This window comes from Sminthopsis crassicaudata, chromosome 2 (assembly GCF_048593235.1).
Source record: "Sminthopsis crassicaudata isolate SCR6 chromosome 2, ASM4859323v1, whole genome shotgun sequence".
NCBI lineage: Eukaryota > Metazoa > Chordata > Mammalia > Dasyuromorphia > Dasyuridae > Sminthopsis > Sminthopsis crassicaudata.
Genome location: NC_133618.1, coordinates 492100445 through 492127684, shown reverse-complemented (window position 1 = coordinate 492127684; position 27240 = coordinate 492100445). Strand labels below are relative to the sequence as shown.

Genomic DNA, 27240 nt, shown 5'->3' with positions numbered 1-27240 from the left:
TTTAAAGTATCAAAATCCCTTCCAATAAAACAAAAGGATACACACACACACACACACACACACACTCACACACACACACACAATCCTTGGTCTAGAAGCTACTCTGAAACTGAAAAGGTTAGTAACACTCCTGAAAAGTAATTTTCTTGTATGGTTCATTGTGTCCCAAGTATATAATGACATATTTTTAAAGGTTATGATGTTGAATTATTTCATTCAGAGATGGCTACCTTTTCTATAGTTAACTAGAACATTGTAGCAAGAATTCTACCACTTGACACTGCCACATGCATAGTAGGTGCTTCATGAATATTCATTAATTATTTCATTGAGTAACTTAAAGGAGCCAAGAAGTAAAATCAAAATAACATAGATAATGTACCTTTTTGGGATCTCCTGTGAACTCCAAGTGGAATAATTTCTGTGAACGAAGAAAAAAAAAAAAAAAAGAAAAGAAAAAAAAAAAGAATGGACAAAGAAATTTCCCAAAAAGAGCTCATCAAGCTCAGCTTGATTTGACAGTCAAGTTCAGTCTCATATTGTTTTCAGAAAGCCTCAGAGAAGAACACAGGGCATCTTGTCTCCGATACTTCTCAGCAAAGGCAAGTTATAACGGTCACAAAGAAGTAACCAGGTGTCTACAAAATTACACTTGAAGCCCCCACCTCAAGTGCTTCCCCCTCCTAATTACACCTAATTTATCAATAGCCTTTGGAAGAATATACAGTTGAGATAAACTCTCTGGAAATGAGTAGTGGCACTTTTTTTCTCAATTTGTTGATAAGTCCAATGTTTCATAGCCCATCACCACCCTATATTACTTGGCTTACATTTTAAGTCTAAAATAAGGATTGCATTGGTGCAAACTATACCAATGTTCCTGAAATTCATGCAGGAAGAGTTCCATTATTGTGTTTTAAACATGCCAAAAGGACCTGGACCTTGTTCTCTATAAATTACAATTTTGAGTTTCTCCCAAGATTCCTTAGCCATTGCTGATAAATTGGTACCAAAGCAGAGAATTGTAGTGAATATACAAGTCAATTTAGTTCTAACAAATTACTTTGCCTTCATTTGTCTGATTTGTCCTTCCAATTTTGGAGGGGCTTGAGTGGATCTAAATGACCATTTCAAGGCCATATTTGCCCCTCATGTATGGATGCAATATTAGTCCAGGGTCAGGTGGACTACACTGAGAAGGCAAAGAGATCATATGCTAAATATCCTTCTGTTAAGGAAAGTCGAAGCCTATCTGGTTCTCTATAGCTCCAGAATACACAGGCCCCAGTCCCCATGTCTTGGACCTTTTTAAAGGAATAAATTCTCCAAGGTACTTGATTTGAGCAGGAAGGAACTTAAAGTTATACTCACACATGTGAACATCAGAAATTAAACCCCAAAATCCATTACCCATATAATGATTTAGGCAATTAACAAGTCAAGTAGGACTGGTTGGAGGGACATTTGTGAATATTGAAACTACCCATAGTTCTTTGAATCCTTAATAAAAACACAATCCAAAAATAGAAAGCTTCCAGAAGGGATGATAGATGCAATACAAAAGGGGAATTCTTTCATGATCTTCTTACCAACTATGCCATCTGCTCCCAGCAATGCAAAAAAGGCTTTTGCTTGAAAAAATATGACTATTTATCATTCTGGAAATATTAACAAATTGGCCATGAGTAACCTGCCAGGCTGCATGGAGAAAGTAGAGAGGATGAAGTGCCTCTCTAGTTGTTAAAGTGGCAAAAATGAAGGACTCTAAGATCACTTACCAACTCTTCTGTTATGTGCAGGATCTCATCCTCTGTCTTCTGTCTCATACATTGAACTAGAATGTCAGATGTGGTTGTTTCACATCCAGCCACAGCTGCAATTTTCTATAACAAAATGCAAAGAGAGACATTTTTCCTATTGTCCATCAGGTAAAATAATTATACCCAAACCACCTTGTGCCTGAATTTGTGACTACATGCTATAGAGAAAAATTGCTGAATTTGAAGTCAGAAAACTAGTGTTCAAATCTTTGCTTCCAATTCACTCAGGGCCACCATTCTTAAGTAAAATGTAGTAATTAAACTAGATGACTTCTTATGTCACTTTCTCCTTTGGCCATTTAAAATATATGAATCCAGTCAAGTTTTTTGAAATGGGATATAATGTAAGGATCCTACCTCAGTAAGTGGTTTGATGTTATGACTGAAGAGAGCTTTTTGAAGGACAACTCCACTCTGCAAAATGACTCGTTGGAAGAGACCCTTGGCCAAAGGAGACAGAACCTAAGAGAGCAACAGTAGAGAATGAAATTATTATTCAAAAGGAAAACTGTTACTATGGTAGGGTAATCATGATTTTCTTTACTCTGGGGTATACAATGCTGACAAAACTGTCTTCCTTTACCTGAATTTAAAAAAATCCTGAATATAGCACTTAGTTCCTAAAATAATTAGGTAAAATAGAGACAGACTCTTACTGGGTCTGTATCCCAAAGAGGTCACAAAAAAGGGAAAAGGGTCCACATGTGCAAAAATGTTTGCATCAGCCCTTTTTGTAATGGCGAGGAAGAGGAAACTAAGTGGATACCTTGGGAAATAGGGAATAAATTGGGTAATGGTGGGGAATGGCTGAATAAGTTGTGGTATATAAATGTAATTGAATATTATTGCTCTATAAGAAAAAATCAGCAAGCTGATTTCATATATGAACTCCTGCTAAGTGAAGTAATCATAACCAAAAGAACATTGTACACAGCAAAAAGAAGATTATGGGATGAACAAGAAGACTTGGGTCTTTTTAACAATGAGTTGATTTAAACCAGTTCCAATAGTCTTGTGGGAGAGAGAGCTATCCACATCCAAAGAAAGGATATGGAGAATGAAAGCAGATTACTATATAGAATTTTAACCTTTTTTGTTTTTGTTGTGTTGGCTTCCTTGTTTTTTTTTTAATCTTTATTTATTTTGTCTTTCTTATTTTTTCATTTTTGATCTGATTTTTCTTCCACAGCATGATCAATGTTGAAATATGTTTAGAAGAATTGCATGTTTAACCTATATTAGATTACTTGCTATCTAAAAGAAGGAGGAGGTAGGGAAGGAGGGAGAAAATTTTGAAACAGAGTGTTTTGTAATGGTGAATGTTGAAAAATGTTTTTGCATTTGCTTTGAAAAATAAAAAAATCTACTAAAAATTAAAAAAAATAAAATAAAATAGAGACAGAGAGGGGCAACTAAGATAACACAATGGACAAAGCTTAGAGCCTAGTATCCAAAGAACCTGAGTTCAAATTTGACCTCAGACACACTTGCCTTTGTGACTTTAGGCAAATCACTTAACTCAAATTGCCTATACAATTAAATAAAATAGAAAAATAGAGTCTGGCGTAGTATATGGAAAAGCTGCTTAAATTGTGGGTTGCAACCTCATATAATACAGTGCAATTGAATGTGCAGTCATGAAATTATGATTTATTATCGTTTAAATATTTGATATACCTATTTTAAAAGCCTATGTGCCCAGGGACACACAAAAATTTGTCAGGCAAAAAGGGGTCATCAGTAGAAAAAGTTTTAAGCAGCCCTGGTTCATGTAAGGCCAGCCCTGCAGTTTAGAAACCTGGATTCAAATTCTTCCCTCGACACTCACCAGCTATGAGACCTTAGACAAGAAATTTATCAGGGTATCCTTATCTCAGGGTATCTCTACCCTGAGAGAGTTCTCAAAGACTTGAAGTGACAGAAAAACTACTGATTCATTTTTTTTTTTTTCTCATCAAGAATTCTTATGACTGGACTCTGCCTACAATCTACCTAAAATTAGTTAAAAGAAGAATCCAGCAGTGGGCACACTTGTTCCTTTGGCTGCCATGCTCTACTTTAGCTTCTCCATGTTCTCTACTTGATGGAATGGAAGCATTCCCAGCAGTGCCTCTGAGTAATCTGTATTCATTTTGTTTCTCTCCAGCACAACAGAAACCTCTTGAAGGCAGGGACTTTCTTTTCATCTTTACATCCCAGAGCTTAGCACAAGGTTTTGTACATAGGCTAAATTTAATAAACCTATGTAACATGAAGACATAAGTGTACTCGAAGTTTTCTTTTCACAGTTTTTTGTTCTCAGGGATTTCTCTTTTCTTTAGTTTGTCTTAAATTATTATTTAATGTTTTATTTTTTTGTTTCATGTTATTTGTTCCAGATGCCGAAATGGCTCTTTAGTGAATTGTTTAAGAACCCTGGTTATATGGGTCAAAGTATATACCAGGAAATACCATGAGGTGCCCACCTTATTGGACCAGGAATAGAAAAATTTAATTTAAGATTGATTTTTTCTTTTTAGGGCTTGGGAGGTGATGTTTCTAAGGTTGATGTATAAATGTGGAATGTATTTCTCAATGAAAAAACTCTAAAAAATGAAACTATTAACATAAGAAAGAATGAGTTACATGAGTAAGAAATATGTAGCAGACTGGTTTATAAAAAAATCCTGGGCAAAATTTTCTAGTCAATTTTTCCCTTGGAGTTTTAGGCATTCTGTTTATGCCTTTTCTCCTCATTCATTGACTTCCATTCTTGTTTTTGCTTCCAAAATCTAAGTTTCTCAGTACTTTTATCTCCTGGACACTAGCTTTTGTTAGAAGATTAACCTTTTGATAACCATTCCCCTTTTTTACATCCATCCATCTATTCATCAAACACTGTGATAGAAAACCATGTGATAAATATAATCATATGAAAGTTTTCAATTTAATATGCTACCTACCTTTGCAAAGGGAATGTGGAATAAACTTTAGTAGGGAACAAAGAACAAAACTTTAGTAGGACAAAGGCGATGAAAGGCAATGAATTCTACTGCTAGAACACTAGAAATTCTATGAAATTAGTCACTTATTGACAGGAAGAATTATGTGACTCCTTTTAGGTTACGTCCTAGTTCAATACCTTGGTGGTTTCAAGTAAAATGTAGTTAAGAATATGGCAGCTTCATAAAGTTTATTTGAATGATCTTAAAGGGAAATGATATAGATCTTCATGATACTCTGAATTTCTTAATGGACATGTTAAAGGACACTGGATTTAAAATCTAGATATATGGGTTTGAGTCTCAGATCACTGAGACTAGAGCTACTACATCTATCTGAGACACTGGTTTTTGCATTTTTAAAATACGAGCAATAATCATACATTGCCTACTTTACATAGAGTCTATAAGGAAAATGGTTTTAAAATGCTATATAAATATGTTGTTGTTATTGTTATTATAAAAGAACATCATGTGAAAAATTAAACATTCTTCATGAGTAGCTATCTAAAATTGGTCCTAGGGCATGGCCAATTCTGTATTTGAATCATTAACATTCTACTACCCAGAACATAATGAAACAGACTGTTTGAACCATTGTGGTCATTGTATACTGATGGAAGAATAAGTCTCTTTTTATACCAGAAATCTCTGAGTTTCTAGTGCTCCCACCCTGAGCTCAGAAACACTGGCACAACTCTTTAACTCAAGATTCTGAAATCTCACCAGTGCCGAAGCACTAAAACCTCCCGATGCTTCACCGAAGATGGTCACCAAGCTCGGGTCTCCTCCAAAATTGGCAATATTCTTTTGGACCCATTGAAGTGCTGCCACTTGGTCCAAGGAACCCCAGTTTCCCAAAGCATATTCATCTCCAGTGCTGCAAAGGAGAGGAGAGGAGATAGAAGAATGGAGAGATAAGTGTTTGATGAATAGATGGATGGATGAATGGATGGATGGATGTAAAAAAGGGGAATGGTTATCAAAAGGTTAATCTTCTAACAAAAGCTAGTGTCCAGATGAGAGGTAGTGCAGTAGAAAGAAGGAGAAACTTTATTTCAAATATGGCATTTGATACTTAACTATTTGATCATGCACAACTTACTTTAATAGCACTTACCTAAAGGTAGGTAAAATAAATTTCGATAAAAAATAAAACATTAAAAATATTGGCAGTACTATCCAGAATAGCTAGTTACATGGGGAAACTGCGAGTAACGATAAGGAGGTTTCTTATCTCTAATAAATCCAGTTCAGTTTTCAATATTGTTATTTTTATGTCGTTTATCCATAAATGTCCTCCTTTTTACATTGTATGTATTATGAGAGCAGTGGTCAGATCTTCCTTTTTACTGCACTACCTCTCATTTCTTGACACTAACTTCAAGGATTTAAATTAGAAACAGCCTCAAAGCTCATTAGTTTAACCTCCTCACTTTATACCTGAAGAAACACAGAAGTAAATGAATGTTCATATCTGAATGCAAAAATAGTTTGAAATACAAATGAATTTCACTTTCTATGACAATCTCTTTTCCTATATTGAATTTGGAGTAGATTTCGTTAGAGCAGCTCAAATACTAGATATGTGATACTCTGTGGAGCCACATTTCAAAAGAGACATGATTTCCAAAGGTGTGGGTATTTTTTCCATAAAAATGGATTTTAAGACCTCTGAACTATAGTTCACCAGCTGGCCAACAATCTGTTGATTAGCCTATGTACATTTAGCCGGGCTGGATCATGTAGGAAAGAAAACATATTTGGGCATATAATTAAAGCCTTTCTTTCTTAGTCAAAAATGTCAGACCTTGTGCTCCACTAGCATTCAGTAAAAAAAAAAATTCAATGATTTTTAACATAGGCCATTTTGTGAAGTGCAAAAATGTTCTTAACTCTAGTTTATCTTCTCTCTCATCCACCTCCCACATCACTACAAGCTAAATCATTCTAATGATCCTCCTAATATCTTCCTTTCTTTTATAAAAAATACTTTAATGACTCATTTTTTCCTAACAAATTAACTGCTGTCCCCAGCACTGAAGATTCTAAATCAGTTGATTTCAGCCTACCTGGCTAGGCTTTTCTCAATTATTCCCCTTCACATACTCTGTGATTCAGTCCAATTTGATTTTACTATACCCCACTTTCTCATCCTGGTTTCTCCTGTTTCACACATGCCCCACGCCAGTAATTTGTCTCTTCCCTCCCCTTAAACCTTTCTCCAAGCCTCTCTCTCTCTCTCTCTCTCTCTCTCTCTCTCTCTCTCTCTCTCTCTCTCTCTCTCTCTCTCTTCTATTTTTTTTTTTTTTTAAAGCTCAGAACAGGTGCTGCCTCCTCCATGCCTTCCCTGGGCATTTTCCCATATTAGATGAAAAGGGACTTTCCTTGCTCCAATTGTTCATACCTTCCCTCTATGTTTTCCTCACTCTCCCTTATTTATCATAGTTACTTAGCCTTTCTCCCTAATTTAGACTGTAAGCTACTTGAAAGCAAGATTATTGACATGCCTTGTTTTTGCCCCTACCCTATTCTGAATCACGAACATTCCAGGAATTTTTATAAATGTTTGTCAAACTAAATTGTATGGTTTGCATGAGAAGGGGTCAATGTGTACAGATGGAAGGAGAAAATACCTAAAGGGTCTTCCATCCATCTTGGATTGGATAGATATTAACTAATAGCCCTTACTATACATAGCAGGATTGCAGTGACATTGGCAATAATTATATGTTCACAGAGCAAAACGCACAAGACTTACCATAGGCCTTATGACCTCATGGAAATTACATCATTGAAGCAATACAATATGGCTACATATATAGTAGGTTCTAAGAAGGTAAATGCAAGAAATAGAAATATTGCCTTTCAGGGTGAGTGCCCTATATTTGTGCTTTTGAAAAATCAGTTTCTGTAAGAATCAGGATTTCAGAGAAGGAGAGTACCAAGGGCAGAACTGTAGCCCCAGTGGCAGACTCCCATTTCTTATGAGGTGTCATTTGAATTCCTTCCCTCCAGATCTTACCTAAAGTACCCAAGGATTCCCAGGCGGTACTGAATGGTCACCACCACCACATTCTCAAGGGCTGAGAGGGCCAGTCCATCATAGGTTGAAGCCTCACCCATTAGCAGCCCCCCTCCATAGATCCACACCATCACCTGGGAAATCAAGAGGAAAAAGTTTGGATCAATGTGGGCAGAATTGAAAGGAACTTGAGAAAGTGAATCTCTAAACTGCCCAGACTCTGTGATCTCTATGATACTTTTCTTCAGGAAAGAAGTATGTAAATATAGAGGAAAGGTTCCTGCAATAGGTATCCTGTATTCTAAATCTGACTGTATCACAATCTTTCTCTGTGACCCAAGGCAAATTATTTCTCTTTTCGAAATCCTAATTTTTCCCTCAATACAATGACTGTGATCCTCAAACTTTCCTCCTGCCATTTTGATCCCATGTGACGCCACTGAAATGTTTTTTCTTACATACCTTCATTCATTCATTTAATAAATGAAAGGCTTTTGATAAAGGTACTTTGCAAATATAAGACAATCATCAAATAGTTATTTTTATTATTACTTTTTATTGACAGAAAATATACCTGAGTAATTTTTTACAACATTATTGCTTGTACTCACTTCTGTTCTGCATCAAAGTTATTAAACCTACACTATATATCAAACACTATACCTTATACTAGGGAAATAAGGTCAAAACCTGTTTTTCCTCCAATCAAGCTCATATTCTTAATGTATATGTTAATTTATAATTTATAATGTTAATTATAAATTTATACAAAGGTGTATAAAATAAATCAAAGACAAATTTTTTGGGGGAAGGGAACTAGACCCAGGGGAACTCAGGAAAGACCTCATATGGGAAGAAGTGGTATTTGAGTGGAGCTTTAAAGGGATTCTAAGAGGCGGAGGTGGGGAAAGTAAAGTATTCTAGGCATTCAGGAGAACCTGTGCAAAAGTACCCAAGATGTGAGTGAGATGGAAGGACATGTGTAAGGAAAAATTCAAACGTTATTTTATCTGATCTGAAAAGTACCTGAATGAAAATAATTTAAAATAAGCCTGGAAAGATGGATTTACTAGTATTATCTTATTTGATGCTCAAAGCTCTGTGAGGTAGGTGTTATTATTATTATTACTAGTGCTAATAATAAAAAAAAAAAAGGAAGTGACAATGTTGCCCTTGTCTGTATGTGGTGGAAGGACTGGAGAAGGGAGAGACCTGAAGTAGAAAAACAAATTGAAAGACTTTTGGATTTTGCTTTTATTTTGCTATCTTTTGTTTCCTCCCAGATACATGTGTGTAGTTCCCACTTCTGTGCTAAGCTATGATTGAGTGAAACTGAGGTGAAGCAAGGCAAATAAAATGACCTTACTAAGGCCTGACCTTTAGGCATGGGAGATCTCAATCTGTTGCTACTCCCTCCAGACCAAGGGCTGTTTCCTGCTGGGCTGAGATAACTATAACTCATCTATTGTTTCTGAATGATAGCCCACTCCTTCCTTAGGCTTCTTACCGGTAACTTGGATTCCTTTGTCAGGTTAGCTGGCGTGTAAATATTTAGGTACAGACAATCTTCGGAATATGTCAATGAGATGCTTTTATTCCGAATGGAGTAAAGGTTCCTAAAGAATTCGGATGCATTGGGGTTCTGGACACACCTATTCAATGAAGCATAAGAAAATCATTTCTTTTCAGCAACATCTCAGTATTTGGAGTGATAGAATAATTTGCCTGAGGTTGCGAAGTTTGGAGGCCACTAATCAAATCCTTACTTTACAAATGAGGAAACTGAGACTCAGAGAAGAAAAGTGTGTTGTCCAAGGTCATATTGGAAATAAATAATGGAAACACGAAGATGACTCAGATCATCACTCTACTCTGGCTTTTCGTCAAAGGTACTGAAGATTTGACAAATTACTGAATTCTTTAGTTTTCTTATGATTTATATAAAGTCCCACTAAATTTTTAGTGGATTTTGAACATATCACTTAACTCCCTTGAGCTTCAGTTCTCTCTTTAGCAATATAGGAAAGTAGAAATAGATGCTATCTAATGTCTCTTTCAGCTTTATCTATGGATAAAATATTAACTGGTGTTAAGAACAAGATTGAAAAAGGAGGAAGACATTCATATTAAAGTGGAGGTACTGTAAAAATTATTCTGCTCTTTAAAACATTAGGGTAACTCCTCCAAGAACAGTCAGCCCAATCGGGACTCTAGAGTTGTACCTAACTATATTCACTTCCTGTACTCATTGCCTTATTTCATTTATACAATGAGTGTAGGGTAAGTGGAGTAGTCCTCTCATTTTTAAAGTAGAAATGAAAAACACAAAGAGGTTGAGTCACTGGTCTTGGGTCACAGCTACGAAATGGTAGAGCCAGTGCTAGAACCCTCATCTTTACTCTAAGTAATTTTGTTCCAAATTACTTGCTTTATATTCACTGAACCCACTGTGGTCAATGAACAAACTGCTGTATAACCAGAGGTGACCAGTGCCACCTGGCATGACTAACTAATGGAAGCAAAGGGTGCTTGCCATTCTGCCAGGTAATATGTGCCCAGGGCTTTATGTGACTATAAACGAGTAGAAAAATCAACGCACATAGCACCTATTTGTGTTTGAAACTGGAGTAGGCCCATTATTTATTCATTTTGGCTCAAGTTCCCTGGTTAGGTGAATCACATTATATCTTAGGATCAGTCCAGTGTGAAAACCTTAAAGTTTCTTCTCCAACAAACCCTCCAGCCTCTGATAAGGATTAAAGAAGGGAGTTAAAATGAGAAGAAACAGTATTTCAAAAGGGGAGGCAAAATGAAGGATTTTCAAAAGGTTTGCCTAGAAACTAATCCAACAATGACAACATGATTCTCCATGTTTCTCCCCATGGTAATATCTCAAGTCCCAAAAAGATGCAGAAGATTATTGCTTACATAGGTGGATATGTAGTGGTGTTCTTCACATCTTCCCAGGGCTCAGGAGGTTGTGGTGGACTAAATCTCAGGGGTCCAAGAGGAGGTTCGGCAAAGGGAACACCCAGGAAAACATGGACAGGTGTGTCAAATCCTTGCAGTGTTTCTTGAATGCCTTGCACTTTCCCATATTCGGTGTCCACTACCCATGTTGAAGGCTGCAGCTCTGTGTCACAATGAGAGAGAAGAAGTTAATTTCCCTGGAGAAGCAGCAGAACCATAAGGAGTCAGGAATACGTGGCAGGTCTGTCAACAACTAGCAGGACAATCTTGAGAAAATGACTACAGTTCTCTAGGCTTCAGGTTTCTCACCTGTAAGTGAAGGTTAATAAGAGCAATCTACTGGATTGTTTCATATTTCAGTGGAGAACATGGGCATGAAAATGCTCAGAAGATATAACAATAAAAGCAAACCCTATTTCTATAATGTTTTTATGTTTTCAAAACCCTGTGTACATAGCCCTTATTAAAGTAAGCAGTAGATATTGTTTGAATATTATAGGTGGATAAATGCAGTTATAGGAGTAAAGTAGCTGTATTCCTGGGTCAAAGGATATGAACATCGCTTAGTTTCAAATTTCTATACAAATTAGTTAGACTGATTCCCAACTCTAGCAACAGTACATTAGGGTACCTGTTTTCCCATAGTTTCTCTAACATTTGTCATTTTGGGGAGTGATCTTTGCCAAAAAGATAGGTTGCAAATTGTTTCAATTTGAATTTCTCTAATTTTATGATTTAGAATATTTTCTTATATGCTTAATGATAATAGAGTTATTCCATCTATAAACTGACTGTTGTTCAATTATTTTCAGTTACATTTGACTCTTCATGTCCACATTTGACCCCATTTGAGTTTGTCCATTGTACAGATGAGGAAACAGAGACAGAGTTAAGTGACTTGTCCAGTTCACACAACTAGTGAATATCTGAGGTCAGACTTGAACTCAGAAAGTTAATCTTCCTAACTCTAGGAACTCTATCTACTATAGCTACTCAGCTCATTTAACTATTTATCAATTGGGAAATGGATGATATTCTTATAAATTTGAGTAAGTTTCCTTTGTATTAGAAATGAGACTCTGATCAAAGAAAGTTTTTTCTTAAAATATTCCCCAGGTTTCTTGCTTTTCTTTTAATTTTAGCTAAATTGGTTGCACAAAAATCTTTTAATTTTATGTAATAGAAAATATCCATTTTATCTATTGTGAACCTTTCTATCTTTTAGTTGGTTACAGAGTTCCTCCCCTATCCATAAATCTGACAAGTTATTTCTTCAGTGTCTTTATTGATTGATCAACAACAGGATCCTGGTCAAGCTTTACTTTGGGGCCTATTATACTCAGAGTGAATATTTATATTGTTGTTTGGCCAGCAACTTTGAGCACCTTCCCCTCCCACATTTACATATATATGTGTATGTGTGTACACACACACACACACACACACACACATACACACGACTAGATAAAAGAAGCCATCCTCTGTCTCATTTCTTACCTAGCCATAATCACTGATTGGGTATTGTTTCAGCCAAACTGAGACCTATTAAGGACCATAGTTTAAAAGGGCCAAGGTCTTTCACTGTATAGGTCCGTCATCCTGATCTATATCTTGCCACTGGCTTCAGAGGAGAAATTGAGGCTGGTGACTTTGCACAGTCTTTCCTCACTTAATATCATTTTACTTGCATGTTATGGCATCACCTGTCTGATGTCATGGTACTCTTTGAGAAAGAAAGAGAAAACAATAATAACTGGTATATACCTTATATAAATAAGTTTTGTACATTTTACAACATCCCACAAGTGCTGCAAGAAAACAGTGGAATAGTAAAACACATAGTCTCTATTTCTTCTGGGCAAAACCTAGAGATTTCTCCATTTAGTCAGCAGTCATTTGCCAAAGATCTATTATCTGTAGTGTACTATGCTTGGCACTGATGGGTGCCAGATGAATGAGACTCAGAGATGGATTTCTCTCTAGCTTCAGAATGCTGAATTATGAACTCAAAATAAGGAAGTTTAAATTATGCTGTGATATGGAGCCAAGAGGCATGAGCCCCAGACATGTGGTCATTTGATACCTTAATTGATGGCAAATCTTCACTAAACCACTCCTGGGTAATAGATTGGGTCAAACTAAAGTGGGATAGGTTACATACTAGAAAAAATGCCATGGCCAAACAGTTTAAATTCTACCAGACATCATTGTGACTTCTTTGGATCAGCTTTCCTAAATAGGTTTCCTGAAACATCATAAGTCTTTCATATTTGTCTTAAATAAATCATTGCATTGTTACTTTGTACACAGTACATTTCACTTCGCATCAGTTCATGGAAATCTTTCCAGGTTCTTCTGAGAACACAACAGCGTTCCATCATAATCACATGCCACAGTTTACTCAGCCATTTCCCCAATTTATGGGCATACTCTCAATTTCCAAGTCTTTGCATCTAGAAAATAGCTGTATATAGATATACATGTTTTTTTTTTGACACAGATTTAGTAGTTGGTAAGTCAACAATATGCATGGTTTTATAGCCCTTTCATCATATTCCCAGATTGTAGTATAGAATGTTGAGTCAATTCACAAACTCCACCAATAGTGCATTAATGTTTCATTTTCCCCATGTCCTCTACAGCATTCGTCACTTTCTTCTTCTGTCCTATTAGCCAATCAAATAGATATGTGGTAGTACTTCAGAATTATTTTAATTTGCTTTTCTCTGATGTTAGAGCATTTTTTCATATGAGTACAGATAATTATGATTATTTCATCTGGAACTAGTTCCTGTCTTTTAAACATTTATCCATTGGGGAATGGCTATTATTCCCTTCCTATTGTCCTTTAGGATAAGATCAATTTCTATACACAATTGTAAGTGTGTGTCATTCCTCCTTTGAGTCAGTTTTGATAAGAGTAAGATTCATTCACTCTTCCTTAAACACCATTTTCCCTTCCACTATAAAAGTTTTTTTTTCCTCTTTTTTATTTGATAATCTATGACATTCTGTCTCTTCTTTTCCCTTTTTCCAAGTACATTCCTGTCTCACCTGTTAATAGTATTTTTCAAATGTTATTTCCTCACTTTAAACTAGCACCTATGCCCTCTGAATATAATCTTAACTCCCCTAATAATGACAAGATTCATATTTTGACATAGGAATGTAAGCAATTTAATCTTATTAATTCTTTTATGATTTCCCTTTACAGATTAACTTTTTTATTCTTCTCTAGAGTCTTGTATTTGAAAGTCAAATTATCTATTTGTCTCTGGTCTTTTCGTCAAGAATGCTTGAAAGTTTTTTGTTTTCATTAAATGTCCTTTTTGCCCCAAAAAGATTATATCTGGGTGGATAGGTGATTTTTGTTTGAAATCTTAGCTCCTTTGCCCTCAAGAATATTATATTCCAAACCCTCTGATCCTTTAATGTAGAAGTTGCTAATCTTGTATCATCCTGAGTGTGACTTCTGATACTTAGATTGTTCTTTTCTGGCTGCTGGACTGTTTTCCATTCTCATCCTGATGCAACAGACTTTTCTTGCCTACTTTCTAAATTGTCATGAACTGGAAAATTGTTTCACATGAACTTTTTGTGGGTTCTACTGCTCTAAAATTTTAGAGTCATTCTTTAAAGGTATTTCGAGGAGTTTAGGAAGAGCTTGGGTGAGTCCCTCTCTTTACCATCTTAGTTCTGCTTCCAGAACTATACAACAATCACTCTGGGACACTCTAAGTCTCTTTTTCAGCTTCATTCAAGTTCATCTACATTTATGGAGCTATTAAGATTAAAAATATATATATATATATATCTTTCCTTCCTTCATTTTAAGCATTGTGACCGAAAGAAATAAGCTTGAGCTATGGTCTGTTAAATTTTGCCCATTCAGTTCTAGGTGTAGACATGGAATGACTGTTCCAAGTTTGGGTTTGAGGATTATACCACTAAAAAGATGTTGAGGTCCTCAACAAAAATAAGGAAATTTTGAAATAGAGGATATTTGCAGAGGGATAATAAATGCCATTTAGGGCATGTTGAGTCATAACTCCCACAAGTTATCCAATTAGAGATGTCCAACAATAGTTGGTATTATAAGATTAATGTTCAAGACTGAAATTAGGATTAGCAAGACAAACATGGGAATTTTATCAATAGAGATGACAATTTAGTACATAGGAACTAACAAAGGCAAGAAAAAAAGTAGAAGGCCTAGGACAGAATTTTGAGGATTTTTTCCCCTTAGCATGCGAGGTGATGAAGTATCAAAGAAAACTAAGAAGTAATATCTGAATAGGCAGAAGAACTGAGATATAATGTAAAGCATTTCACAAATTTTAAAAGATAATACAAATGTAACAATTGTAACAAAATACTGGGAATAATTATTATATCATTCTCATCTTTTCCAATAAAATTCAGATTCAAACAGGATATGCTGATATTCTGTTATTATTCATCTATATCTCAGTTTATAAGAAGTATCCCAAAGATAGATCCACCTGAATATTTATTTATATTTGAATAAAAGGATTGAGGTATAATATCATCCTCTTTGGGGCCACTGAAAACATCTTTGGGATACCTCCCTGTAGCAAACAGAATGATAGGGATTATATTTACCTTATTCTATTCTCTCTTCTTTTTTGTGTGTTTGTTTTTTTATTTGTGCATAGAGATATAGAAATACACATATATATTTATTTATATAAATATATATATTTGTATATATATGTAAATTTCTTTTCTGCATTTTGAAAGTTTTAAATTCAATAGTTCTGAAGCTATGAACATTTAATATAGTGGCATTATTAAAATATTATTCTTAATTTTTTATGAATATGTGATAATGTGTGATAGATTTTTCTGTTAAACTTCTTCAGTAATTTCAGTCATTTATATGATATATATATATATATACATATATATATATATATATATATATATATATATATATATATATATATATATATATATGTATATATATATATAGTCAAGGCTTTTTTGGGGATCCCTAGTTATAATATAGGAAAAATGATGAGAACCAAGAAAAATCAGTGTGATAAAAGGCTAGGGAAGAGATGTTCACAAGAAAAGTTTTGATATTTCAAAGGTGCAGAGAGCCCAAGCAATCCAAAAACTGACAAAAGGCTATTGAATTACCAATTAATGGTTGATTTGCAACTGCAGAGAGAGGAGTTTCAATTTAAAAGTGAGGCTGGAAAACAGATTACAAGTAATCATGAAGAGAATGGAAGAAATGATGTACAGAAACATGACAGAAGATCTAAGTCCTGGTATTCAGGATAGGATGTACCTCTCTGTGATATGCAGGCATGAGTGTGTCCCTACCAGAACTACAAATCAAAGATAAAAGAAGAATAGAGTTTGTTAGTCTATCAAAAAAGCAATACCACTTCCTTATTTTAGGGAAATAAAAGGATATGATACGTGGATACCACTATTTTCTAATATCATTTAAATTGGGATATAGCAATGCACTTTGTTACTGGCTGAACCAAGGAGATCTCCCCAGGATGCCAGAGGACTGGTGATTGAATTCCTACACCGTAATTTTCATTTATGTCAGAACTCTGGAGTATAAAAGTGATAATCTACCTATCAGCTCAGTACTAATAAATAAACTGAACAAAATCAATAGAGGGGAAATACATGCTAATGATCTAAGTCATCTTCGTTTTCAGGGACCTTAACAGATATCCAATGTGTACTGAGTGGCTAGAAAACATATTTGTGACTGAGATAAAAGAAATGCAATATAGAGGGAAAATAGCCTTATTGCCCTTGTCCAGTGTTTAGAAATGCTAAATAAGTTCCTGTTTAAAAGGGAAAAAAGGCTGTTAAATGTATGTATTATATATGAGATTGATGGCCCCTCTCACACATGAATCCCTAGAAAGCTTCTTTAGGTATTTATGTATGAGACTACTTTAATTAGTCAGCCAGAAAACATGCTTAATGCAAAGTAAAAGCATTTAATGAAATAGTAGAACAATAAAAGTAACAAGAGAATATTTTCCATAAAATTAGAAGTCATTTTCAAACAAAAGCACTTGTTCTCCAAGAAAAGTGTGGGAAATGTGCATAGGAAATACATGTGGGAAAAGTACAAAGATGGGGCAATTTACAAAGTTACTATTGATTTTGGTGTTGTCCCCAAGCTGCACTGTTGAGCTTGCTTCCCAATGAAGGGTAGATTGTGTTCTGCAACCAGTTTTTATTCATATAGATATCTTTAGTCACTTGATACTTAGTTATTTATTTGCTGTGGTTGAGTCTCACTACTACACCAGAAGGCCACAACTCTGTCAACCAATATTTTTTAAATAAAATATTCTTAATCATTAGATGTTTTTCAAATTAAATGTTAATTTTAAAATGAACATAAATGTGCCTTCTCTTTCCTCCATCTCTTCCTGCTACCTGATTGAGACAGAAAGAAAAACAAAATCTGTTGCAAGTGTGTATGGGGAGGGAGCAGGTGAATTACCCTACTGGGCTTCAGTAAAAATAAACCAAAACAAAAGAAAACCAGAAAACCTCAATATATATTTTGAGTTCATCTCTCTCTCTATGAAAAGATGAGCCACAAGTTTCACCAAAAATGCTCTAGAATTGTGGTTGGTCAGTATGTTAAGTAGAGTTCTAGTCTTTAAAAGTTATTCAACTTCCAATAATATTGGTATAAATTCTCCTCATATCATTAGGCAGTGGTTCACACATTGGTGTCAACTGAATCTCCAAACCTTCTTGACCATGCACTGTGGGTATTACAGTTAGTAAGCCTTTTCAGTTCGGGGATGAGGAGGGAGAGTTGCTAGTAATTTTAATCGGACACTTCCCTAGACTGCTAGCAGAAGAAACAAAGCTACCTATGCTAAGATCATGTTTTACTGTCTTCTCTGATTCCCACAGTTCATTTCTCTTTGATTTATGATCAGAAACCAATTTATTGCTTACATTTTCTTTTATCATATTACTCCAGTTACAGCAATTATTTCCAGATTAGTTCCAGTTATTTCAATTTTTCAAGTTGAAAAGATCCTAAATGAAACTATAGGGAGGAACTGATTTCAGCTTCTCTCCACTATGCACATTTGTTTTCTTCTGTTTTGGTTTGGTTTGATTGTCTATTTTCAAATAACACATGGAAGGGTATTTAGAGTAAAACAAAAATCTTGGAAATTATTTCCCTTCTTTACTCAGCAAAGAATCAGAGCCAAGGCTGTCAACATAAAGAATAATAATTCTCAAATGTTACTTTTTATAAAGTCCCTTCATGAGTCATTTTTCTTTAGAAATATCATTGATTTGTGAGCAATAATAACCTCCCCTCTTTAAGATACCTTCTGGAAAGTTCATGACTTGGAAATAGGTACAAACTGTAAATATAACTTATTACTATAAATCATGTGATGATTATTAACTAGGTAAAGTTTAGCTTCTAAAACCATTGCACTCTATTTGTAGCTTTATTAATGTATTAAAATTGTCCTTATTTAATTATTTAAAGTATTGCTACCTTTTTTTTTAAATTATTGCTATCTTAATACCTATTTGAGATTCTCTTCCAGAATACAATGGAAAAGCAATATTAGATCAACTGGGTAGGAAAATGAAAGCACCCTAAGAGTGAAACAAATTTAATAAGTACTGAAGGAAGAGAGAGCCCTAACTTTCAGAAGTCTCCTGATTCCATAAGTAGCATGGCCAAGTAAGGTAAAGAATAATTACCATGTAATAGGGCTTGACTCCAATTTTGAAAACTTTGGGGAAAATTCTGAAAGAGTGAAAATAAAGGGGGGCAAGGAATATTAGAATGTATATTATACAAAATTATCAAATATTTTAGTTTTTATGGATGAAATTATGAATTTGGGGTTTGGCTAAAACTAGTAAGATTCCTATTTTCTTCTATTTCCTAACCAATTGTTCAGTATTTTGTAGTAGGGGTTCATTTTCAGTTATGAGTTGGATTAGATAATCATTAAGTTCCTCCTATGTGTTTCTATGTGTATTCTGGCTTTTGACAGAATTATTTTTCGTCTGCTAGATTCTAAGTTCTCAACAATGGGTCAGTGTCTTCTTTATTTGACCATTACTTCTAAAAGCTAGAATTGTGCCTTGTATATATTTGGCATTTAATATTTACTTGAGAATTGAAAGAATGATTCAATCACCATTACATATACAGTTAAACATGAATTTCTCTATTTGATATGTAAAGCATAACTTTCAGGCATTAAAATATACACATTTTATTTTCAAATCAAATAGGTCTTCTTCTGTTGATAGTCAATCTTCATTTGCACTGGCAGTTTCTCTCATAATTGGAATGAGCTCCTTCCTAATCTCAGCCTGTAACAAACCTTAATTTATTCAGGTACAACCTTCTACATGAAGGCTTTTCCTCTTCCCACCACCACCACTATCCAGCTATTACTGTTGTTCAATTCTTTCAGGTATATATGACTCTTTCTGAACACATCTGGATTTTTATATATTTTTTTTTGACAAAAATACTAGAGTGATTTGCCATTGACTTCTCCAGTTCATCTTATAGATGAAGAAACTGAGGCAAACAGGGTTGTGTCTTGCCCAGGGAAACACAGCTAGAAAGTAGTAGTTGAAGCCAGATTTGAACTCAGGAAAATGAGTCTTCCTGTCGCTAGACTTAGTGTTTTGGTCACAGTGGTATGCATATTTACATATGCACACATGTGTGTGACATTTACATACATATATTTATCTACCCAGGCTAACATGAAGAATTCTTGAGAACAAGGACTAATTTACTTTTCTCTTTGTCTTCAGTAATTAGCAAAGAGCTTGACTCACAGTAAGCCCTTAAAAATGATTGTTGATTGACTGAATCAAGTAATAGATGCATAAATGGATAAGGAGTGTGGGGTGGTCATCTTTTGAAAGACTAAAGTCAAACTATCACCTTCCATTTACTTATGCTTCAAGATTATTCTTTTGCCACTATCTTCCTTACATATGTTCTTTCCTTGTTCTTCTTCCTCTTCTCTCTGTATTCATTACTGATACCAAGCAATACTAGAATCATATTAGATTAATATTTGAAGACCTTCTAGCAAATGTGCAGTCCAATTTATACCCCTAAAAGGAATCCCCACCTCACTTACTGACAAGTGTTTAACCAATGACTGCTTGAAGAACTCTGTTGGAACAGAATCTATGCCATCCAGAACTAGTCCATTTTTAGAAAGCCCTTGATAAAAAAAAAAAAAAAAAAAAAAAACTTAAAATTGCTTTTCTGTATTTCCATGAAGTGGATTGAAAAAGAAAAAAAATAGTGAAGTAGTAAGGTTTGATAAGAAGATATAGGAGATGTGAACTTATTAATATTAAGGAGGCAATGCTTTTCCTTCCATCTTTGTCACTTTCTTGATCTCTCCTTTCCCACTGTCTTCCTCTTTCTTCTCTTTCTCTTCTTTCCTCCTCCTCCCTCCAGTCTCCTCTTTCTCCTCCTCCTCCTCTTCCGCCTTTTATTTCGTATTAACTAGATAGTTGTTCCATTCTTCTTTGCCATCAGGATCACATTGATTAGGAGCTACTTTGTTATTTTAAGTGACATTTCCCAGAGTATTTTCTAGTTAATAGGATTTTAGTGTGTTTTGTGTCATGTGCCACTTTGGCAATCTGGTGATACTGAAATACTTCTCAGAATAATGTTTTTAAATATATATAAAAAAATGCACAGGACTACAAAGGAAATCAAACTTAGTGAAGTATAATTATTGAAATATGTTTAAAAAGCAATTAGCTCACACACTACTGGTTAAGAACCTGTTCACTAGATTAAAACAAAACTTGAATAAATTCAGATTGTTTCCTCATTCTTTCATAAAAACTTGTTAATCCTCATGCAACAGAATTTCCAAATTTTATGTAAAATCTTTTTGTGTTTATTCTTTGAAATACTTTTGCTTATTGAAAATTTAGTTCATAACAAAAAGGAAGTCTACCATCTGTCTAGATTATCCCAAATAATAACTAGCACATTACTTCTTAGTGCCTATTTTTTGGAAGAGGAATAAAACTCCTCATCCTTACCTGTAAAAGCAGTGATGGAGCTGATGAAGCACAAGACCAGTGAAAGTAGCCACATCTTGTTGGAAGCAGGTTCAGGAATTTGAACTGTCATTCAAAGCTGCTGGTGCTTTTATAATGCACAAGGGTTAGATGCCTGAATGACTGATTAAAGAGCATAAAATTAAATCTCATAAAATCAAGAAAGGAATTTTCCTCCTCCCAGTGATAATCTTGGAATGGTATCAATGATAGTATCTTAAAGCTATACCCCATTATAACTCACCCTCATAATTTTTATAGCTCTAATTCTAAAATGTTCATATTAAAAACTCAATACCCATATCAATAGATAATCCAAAGTTATAGAAGGCCCTGTTTAATCCTGAATTAAAATTGAATGTCACATAGTTTAGGGTCTGATAGGCATAATGTAGATTTATGAAGGCCATCCAAATTCCCTATTCCAGTGATTTTTAATTTCTCAGTTTTTTTTCTTCTTAAAAGACATTTCTTAGATGTCACAGAATTAGTGTTTTTTGGAGAAACTGTAATTTGTTCAGAAAAGCTGAACACTGATTATAGACTGAATAAAGTATGGTGAAACAGAAAAGAAAAAAAAACATTCAACAGTTCTTCAGGCAGTAAAGTTTATGGGGGAAAGACATTCTTATCCATAAAACAAATCATTAAAATTATAACATAAAAAATAATTCACATTTCTTTACATTTTGTAATTCAAAATTAATTTTCATTATGATATAGCATGGTTAATTCTGGCTATATTTTCTGAGGGATAAATCTTTTACATTTTACTAATCCTCCAAATTTATTTTTCCTCCCTGGCAGTTCTCTGATAATCTGAAGAAAATCAGATATTCTCTCTTTTCCCTGACATTACGTCAAATTACATTGAAAGTTTCTGCTCCCTTCCCACTCTCCCCATTTTAGGAGCCAAATTACTAACATCTTCGTTTCATTTAATTATTCAACATTGTACTCCTTTTTATAAAGGAATGTTTACTTCAAAAGTATAGCAATTATGTGCAAACATTTCTCTCAAAACCTTGCAAAGATAATACTTCCTATTCCATCTACTTCTTAGTTTCTGAGGAAGAAAGAGGATCTATTCTTTAACTGAGTTTTTCCTACCATTAGTCCCACTATATTAAAGTAAAAGGTTTCATTGGACTAGAATTTCAGGACCCTCATTTTTGGGGATTCTGTTTGGAATGACTATAACACAAAATCTATATTCTCAGAATCCCATGACTATCTCCTGGCTTGGAGATTCTACTATTTGTGCAAAGGATGGATAGAAGAAGGGAAGGGGGAGAACAAATAAACAAACAAACAGACAAAATGGAACCTTATGCTAATTTCTTTGAGCCATTCAAACTAAAGGAGGAGGAGAAGAAAGAAATAACACTCAGGTCAAAGAGGAATTCAGTAAAACGCCACCTGAACTGCTGACCTAGGCAACATTAAAGATAGATATTTTTCCAACCATGTGATCAGCCAAAATGATTGCTTTGAAATATATGGCAGATGAATGCAGAATTCAGTTGTCTGGAAGAATGTCCCCAGTATTTTCCATCTCCACTGAGAGATGGACAAGGACACAGAAATGCTGGGTTATCTCTTAGTGAATGCCTGTTGATTGGCCTGTATGACCAGATATGCTCTACAGGAAATTGTGTGCATCTAGAGTCTGTTCTCAGACAGACACAAATAAATATAGATATATCCTCAGTGAGATGAAAAAGAAGGAAATTTGGAATCTTGTTGATTGAAGACAAGACATAAGGTTGCATGGTTCCAAAAGGGAGAAAAAAATCAACACTGGAAGGGACTTTGCTTCAAAAAACAAATGTTTATTTTTTCTGGTACTATGATCATGTAGTATGGGAAGGAAGGGAATATGGGAACACTAAAAAGGAAGGATAGTTGATGAACTCAGGAAAGAGGAATAGGATTTTCATGATCACTAAACATCCCAAGTATGCCCTTGAGTGTCCAATTGCTTCAGTAATTGGAAGTAATTTGCTGGTGCTGCAAGTCAAATGCTAAAGAGTAGAAAAAGACACATAATTTGAATCAGAAGTCCTAGATTTGAATCCTGACTCTGCTACTTCCTATCAATTTGAGAACAGAGAAGTTGTCACCTTCACCTCTCTAAGTCTCGATTTTCTCATTTTTAAAATAAGGAAAACTAAATTGTAAGATCTCCAAAATCATTTCTAGCTCTAAATCTTATTAACATGAAAGGAAGGGAAGGAATAGAGCATGTCTAAAAAGAGATATTGAGCATAGAAAAACCTCTAAAATAACATCCAAAGGAGCTGAGATTGAAAGCTTTATTATGCTCCTCTGAGAGACACTTAAAACAGAGGAGGGAGATATTAGAAAGGTCTGAATTATAAGCATAGAGTTAATTCACTCATTTCTCTGATTATTATGTCACCAGCACTGGTTAATCATTATACAGACTTTTTAAAAAAATAAAGATATTAAATCTTTAAAAATGCTTGCATAAACACCTATTGAGAATAGAGCACTGTTATCTGCTACATTAAGATGGGCTTTGGGAAAGTAAAAGTGTTATAGGCAGCTTTGAAAGTCACAATCTAAATATTGCATCTCTGACCCTTATTTGTAAGGAATGTAATAAGGGCCATGACTGGAATTCTGATATGATAGGAAGGCTAACAATCTTACATCTGTCTCGGTTGAGATTTTTATCTCCATAATTAACACTAAAGGAAACTTAGTAGATGGAGAATTGCCAGCGAAATGAGGAAAATCTGGGTTCAAGTTCTTATATTACCTCTGATCAGGACTGATTGGGTGACTTCAGCTCTCTAGGCAACTCACTATGACTATATTTTGGATAAAAAAAGCTGGCCTGAATTAGAAGAGAGAGTTGCTTCTTGCAAGAATTATCTATACTAATGAAATTACAGCTCCAGCCCTAGTGTACAGGGTGTTCAAGTCTGGTATAAAGGCTTGCTGAGCCCTTTTGAGGGATGTTCATCCACCTTTGATGTCTATCTGCCACTTGCCTATCACCTGTATCTCCAAGAGACTGTAACATGCACAGTGATCCCATCCCATTAAATCATCTCCACAGACACGATTAACCAGGTTGAAGATAACTCAAACCCATGGTAAGTTAGTAGTGTCTATTCCAAGAAGTGAAGACTCCCCCCACCATAATGGACAGATGAGAATAATTAGTTCTAACATCCATGAAGAGGGCTGAAGCAGGTGCTGTGGAGAGCTTAGAGCTTGGTCAGAGACATAAATGTCATCCACTGCATATTGGGCCATCATCAATCACTTAGACTTTTTATTATCTTGCCACTGAACTTCGATAACACTGGAAGGGAAAGTGAAGCTGCCAACTTTGTACAACTCTGTCTTATTAAAAAAAAATTCACAATTGAGTCAAGACATCACTCCTTGATGTCACTGGGCATCTTAGAAAAAAGGGCAAACAACATTTCAGAACTGAGATTGTAACTTAGATAGCAAGAATCATAAAGAAAACAAATTTTGTCTAATACAGCCCAGATCCAGCTTCATTCACAGAATAGGGGTCCTTCGCAGCATTCTGAGAAGAATGAAGTCCTACAGACTAGTAATAATCCCCTTCAACTGTGTTGAAGATTTAATGTCTCCACCCCAGGCCCTAACACATGAATGGTGCCATCTCTCCCTGGATCACAAGTTGTCCTTTCCATTTTAAATTGAATAATTCTACCATCAATAAAGGCAGCTAGGTGGTTCAATGGATAGAGTAGCAGGGTTAGAGTGAGGAAAACTCATCTTTCTGGGTTGTTATCTGGCCTTAGACACTTATTGTGAAACTGTGATGTGATCCTATATGACACTTAATCCTGTTTGCCTCTATGTCCTCATCTTTAAATAAACTTGAGAAGGAAATGGTCAACCATGAAAGCACAAAATAGTGTCAAAAAAAAGTCAGACATGAATGAAAAATGGCTGAACTGAATCAGCACCAAAAAGCTAGACAACCATCCCACTTCAACAAACTACTCCTATTGTTATGCTGAAGTTTCTTTGCCTATAAGTGGAATTCTTTAAATTTAATGGTTTGTCTTCTTTCTGTCCACTCTTATTGGATCCTTCGGCTTCAATATAGTCAAAAATATTTCTTTAGCCTTAAGGTTCTCATTCAAGATAATATTACTTTCGAAGTTCTCTTCATTCTAGTCAGGGATTGACCATTCTGTTAGTCCTTCTCCACTGGATCTTCTAGAAATATAAATGCGGTTCTTAAAAAAGAAATAAATATTTAGTCACTGATGAGAATAATTTATAAATGCGCTGCCCCTCATTAAACATGAAGATACCAATGCAGCTGGATTTAGAAATTTTTACCCTTCTTTGATTCCAATCTCATCCGTTCTGCACAAATTTGACCCAATATTTCATCATCATCCTGCTAACTTGTTTCTCTTTTGCTGGGATACTACTTAAAAATGAAAATAATAAATATTGCAATGTGACTTTTTATAAAAATATGTCTAAAAGGAAAAGATAATGATCAGTGTGGGAGGGGATGTGGGAGAACAGGCACACAAATACATTGTTGGTGAAATTGTGAACTGATCCAACCATTCTGGAGAGCAGGATGGACCTATCCCCAAAGAGCTATCAAACTGTATAAACACTTTGATCCAGCAATGTTTCTATTGGGCTTGTATCTCAAGAGATCATAAAAACAGGAAAAGGATCTATGTGTACAAAAATGTTTATAGCAGTCATTTTTGCAATGGCAAGGAACTGGAAACTAAGTAGATGCCCATAAACTGGATTATGGCTGATTAAATTATGGTATATGAATGTCATGGACTATCATTGTTCTATAAGAAGTGATTAGCAGCATGATTTCAAAGAGGACTAGAGAGATTTCATAAATTGATGCTAAGTAAAGTGATTAGAACCCGGATGACTTTGTACACAGCAACAGCAAGATTATATGATAATCAATTCTGACTGGCATGGCTCTTTTCAACCTGTGATGATTCAGGCTAATTCCAATAGTCTTGTTATGAAGAAAGCCATCTGCACTCAGAGAGAGGACTATGGAGACTGAGCATAGATCACAACATACTATTTTTCATTTTTTTGTTGTTGTTTGCTTGCTTTCTGTTTTCTTTCTCAGTTTTTTCCCTTTTGATTTGATTTTTCTTGTGCAGCATGATAATTTTGGAAATATGTATAGTAGAATTGCACATGTTTAACATTTATTGAATTACTTTCCATCTAGGAAGGGGGTGGAGGAAGGGAGGAAAAAAATTTTGAATACAAGGTTTTGCAAGTATGACTGTTGAAACTTTTCGATGAATATGCTTTGAAAATAAAAAAGCTTTGATAATAAATAAATCTAACCAAAAATGTTTAAAATATTTCAAGGAGCAAAATGATAAAGTTTATCTTCAGTGCCCACCATATTTCCCTTGTTTACACATTTCTTTCTTTCAAATTTTTATTCTGTACTTACCAACACCAAATAGAGTGTCTCTATGCATATACATAGGAAATGAGAAAAATTATTGTGAATAATTCTGTTTCTTATTTTTCTTATCTTTTTTTTCTCTCCTTTAAAAACAACAACTTACATGCCTCAATCACCTTGTTTTCTCTTTCTTGGAGTGTAAATTTATGGCACTGGGACAAGGTGAATAGATTAATGGAAAAAGGAAAAAGATGGGGGAAGGGTAATATAAGGTAAAATGGGGGTTGAAATCGGTGTTTAGATTAACAGAAGTGGGATAACATGTGTAAATTAATGAGAATGGGATAAAAAGGGAAGGAAAGGATTGGGAAGAAGATAAGAAAGGGATTTATAGATGGAATGACATGAGAAAATACTTCAATCAATGAACTTGCTCCTTTTAAAGGAGCATGTGAGAACTCAGGGGCTTGTGGGAAAATACTTCAACCAATGAACTTGCTCCCCTCAAAGGTGCAAACTCCTTTCAAAAGCCTGAACCAAAGGTGTGAATTCTGATCTAGAGAATTTTTTAGACAACCTGAGTTATTACCTTGTAATCCTAACATCTCCCCCTTTCTTTTGATTTAGACCATAGGGTGGTCATGACCTTGAAACATAAGTCCATCAATATGGGAGGTATTACACATAATTACATAAATTACATAAGCTCATAGTAACATAACACATGCTTGAAGTTATGTAACAAATAACATGATCAAATATATCCCGGTCCAGCGGGACTCAGTTATTCGGGGAGTCGAGGGGGACCCAGCCTGAAAGGGACACGGGCAAGAAAGAAGAGCGAGACCAAGCAGATTCTTTTTTTTTTTTTTTTTTTTTTTC

General features: G+C 34.9%; 1 protein-coding gene across 1 annotated transcript in view; it reads right to left on the bottom strand.

The window, feature by feature from the left end:
• LOC141557589 (liver carboxylesterase 1-like) overlaps window positions 1-20971 on the bottom strand; it is a 34159-nt gene extending 13188 nt beyond the window's left edge. The window contains exons 1-8 of the mRNA XM_074293452.1: window positions 20898-20971; window positions 10755-10959; window positions 9334-9478; window positions 7827-7960; window positions 5528-5681; window positions 2178-2282; window positions 1779-1883; window positions 383-421 (exon numbers count right to left, since the gene is read on the bottom strand). Of these exons, the coding sequence (XP_074149553.1) occupies window positions 383-421; window positions 1779-1883; window positions 2178-2282; window positions 5528-5681; window positions 7827-7960; window positions 9334-9478; window positions 10755-10959; window positions 20898-20952 (942 nt within the window). The 5' untranslated portion in view covers window positions 20953-20971. The remainder of the gene's footprint in view (window positions 1-382; window positions 422-1778; window positions 1884-2177; window positions 2283-5527; window positions 5682-7826; window positions 7961-9333; window positions 9479-10754; window positions 10960-20897) is intronic.
• Window positions 20972-27240: the final 6269 nt, after the last annotated feature.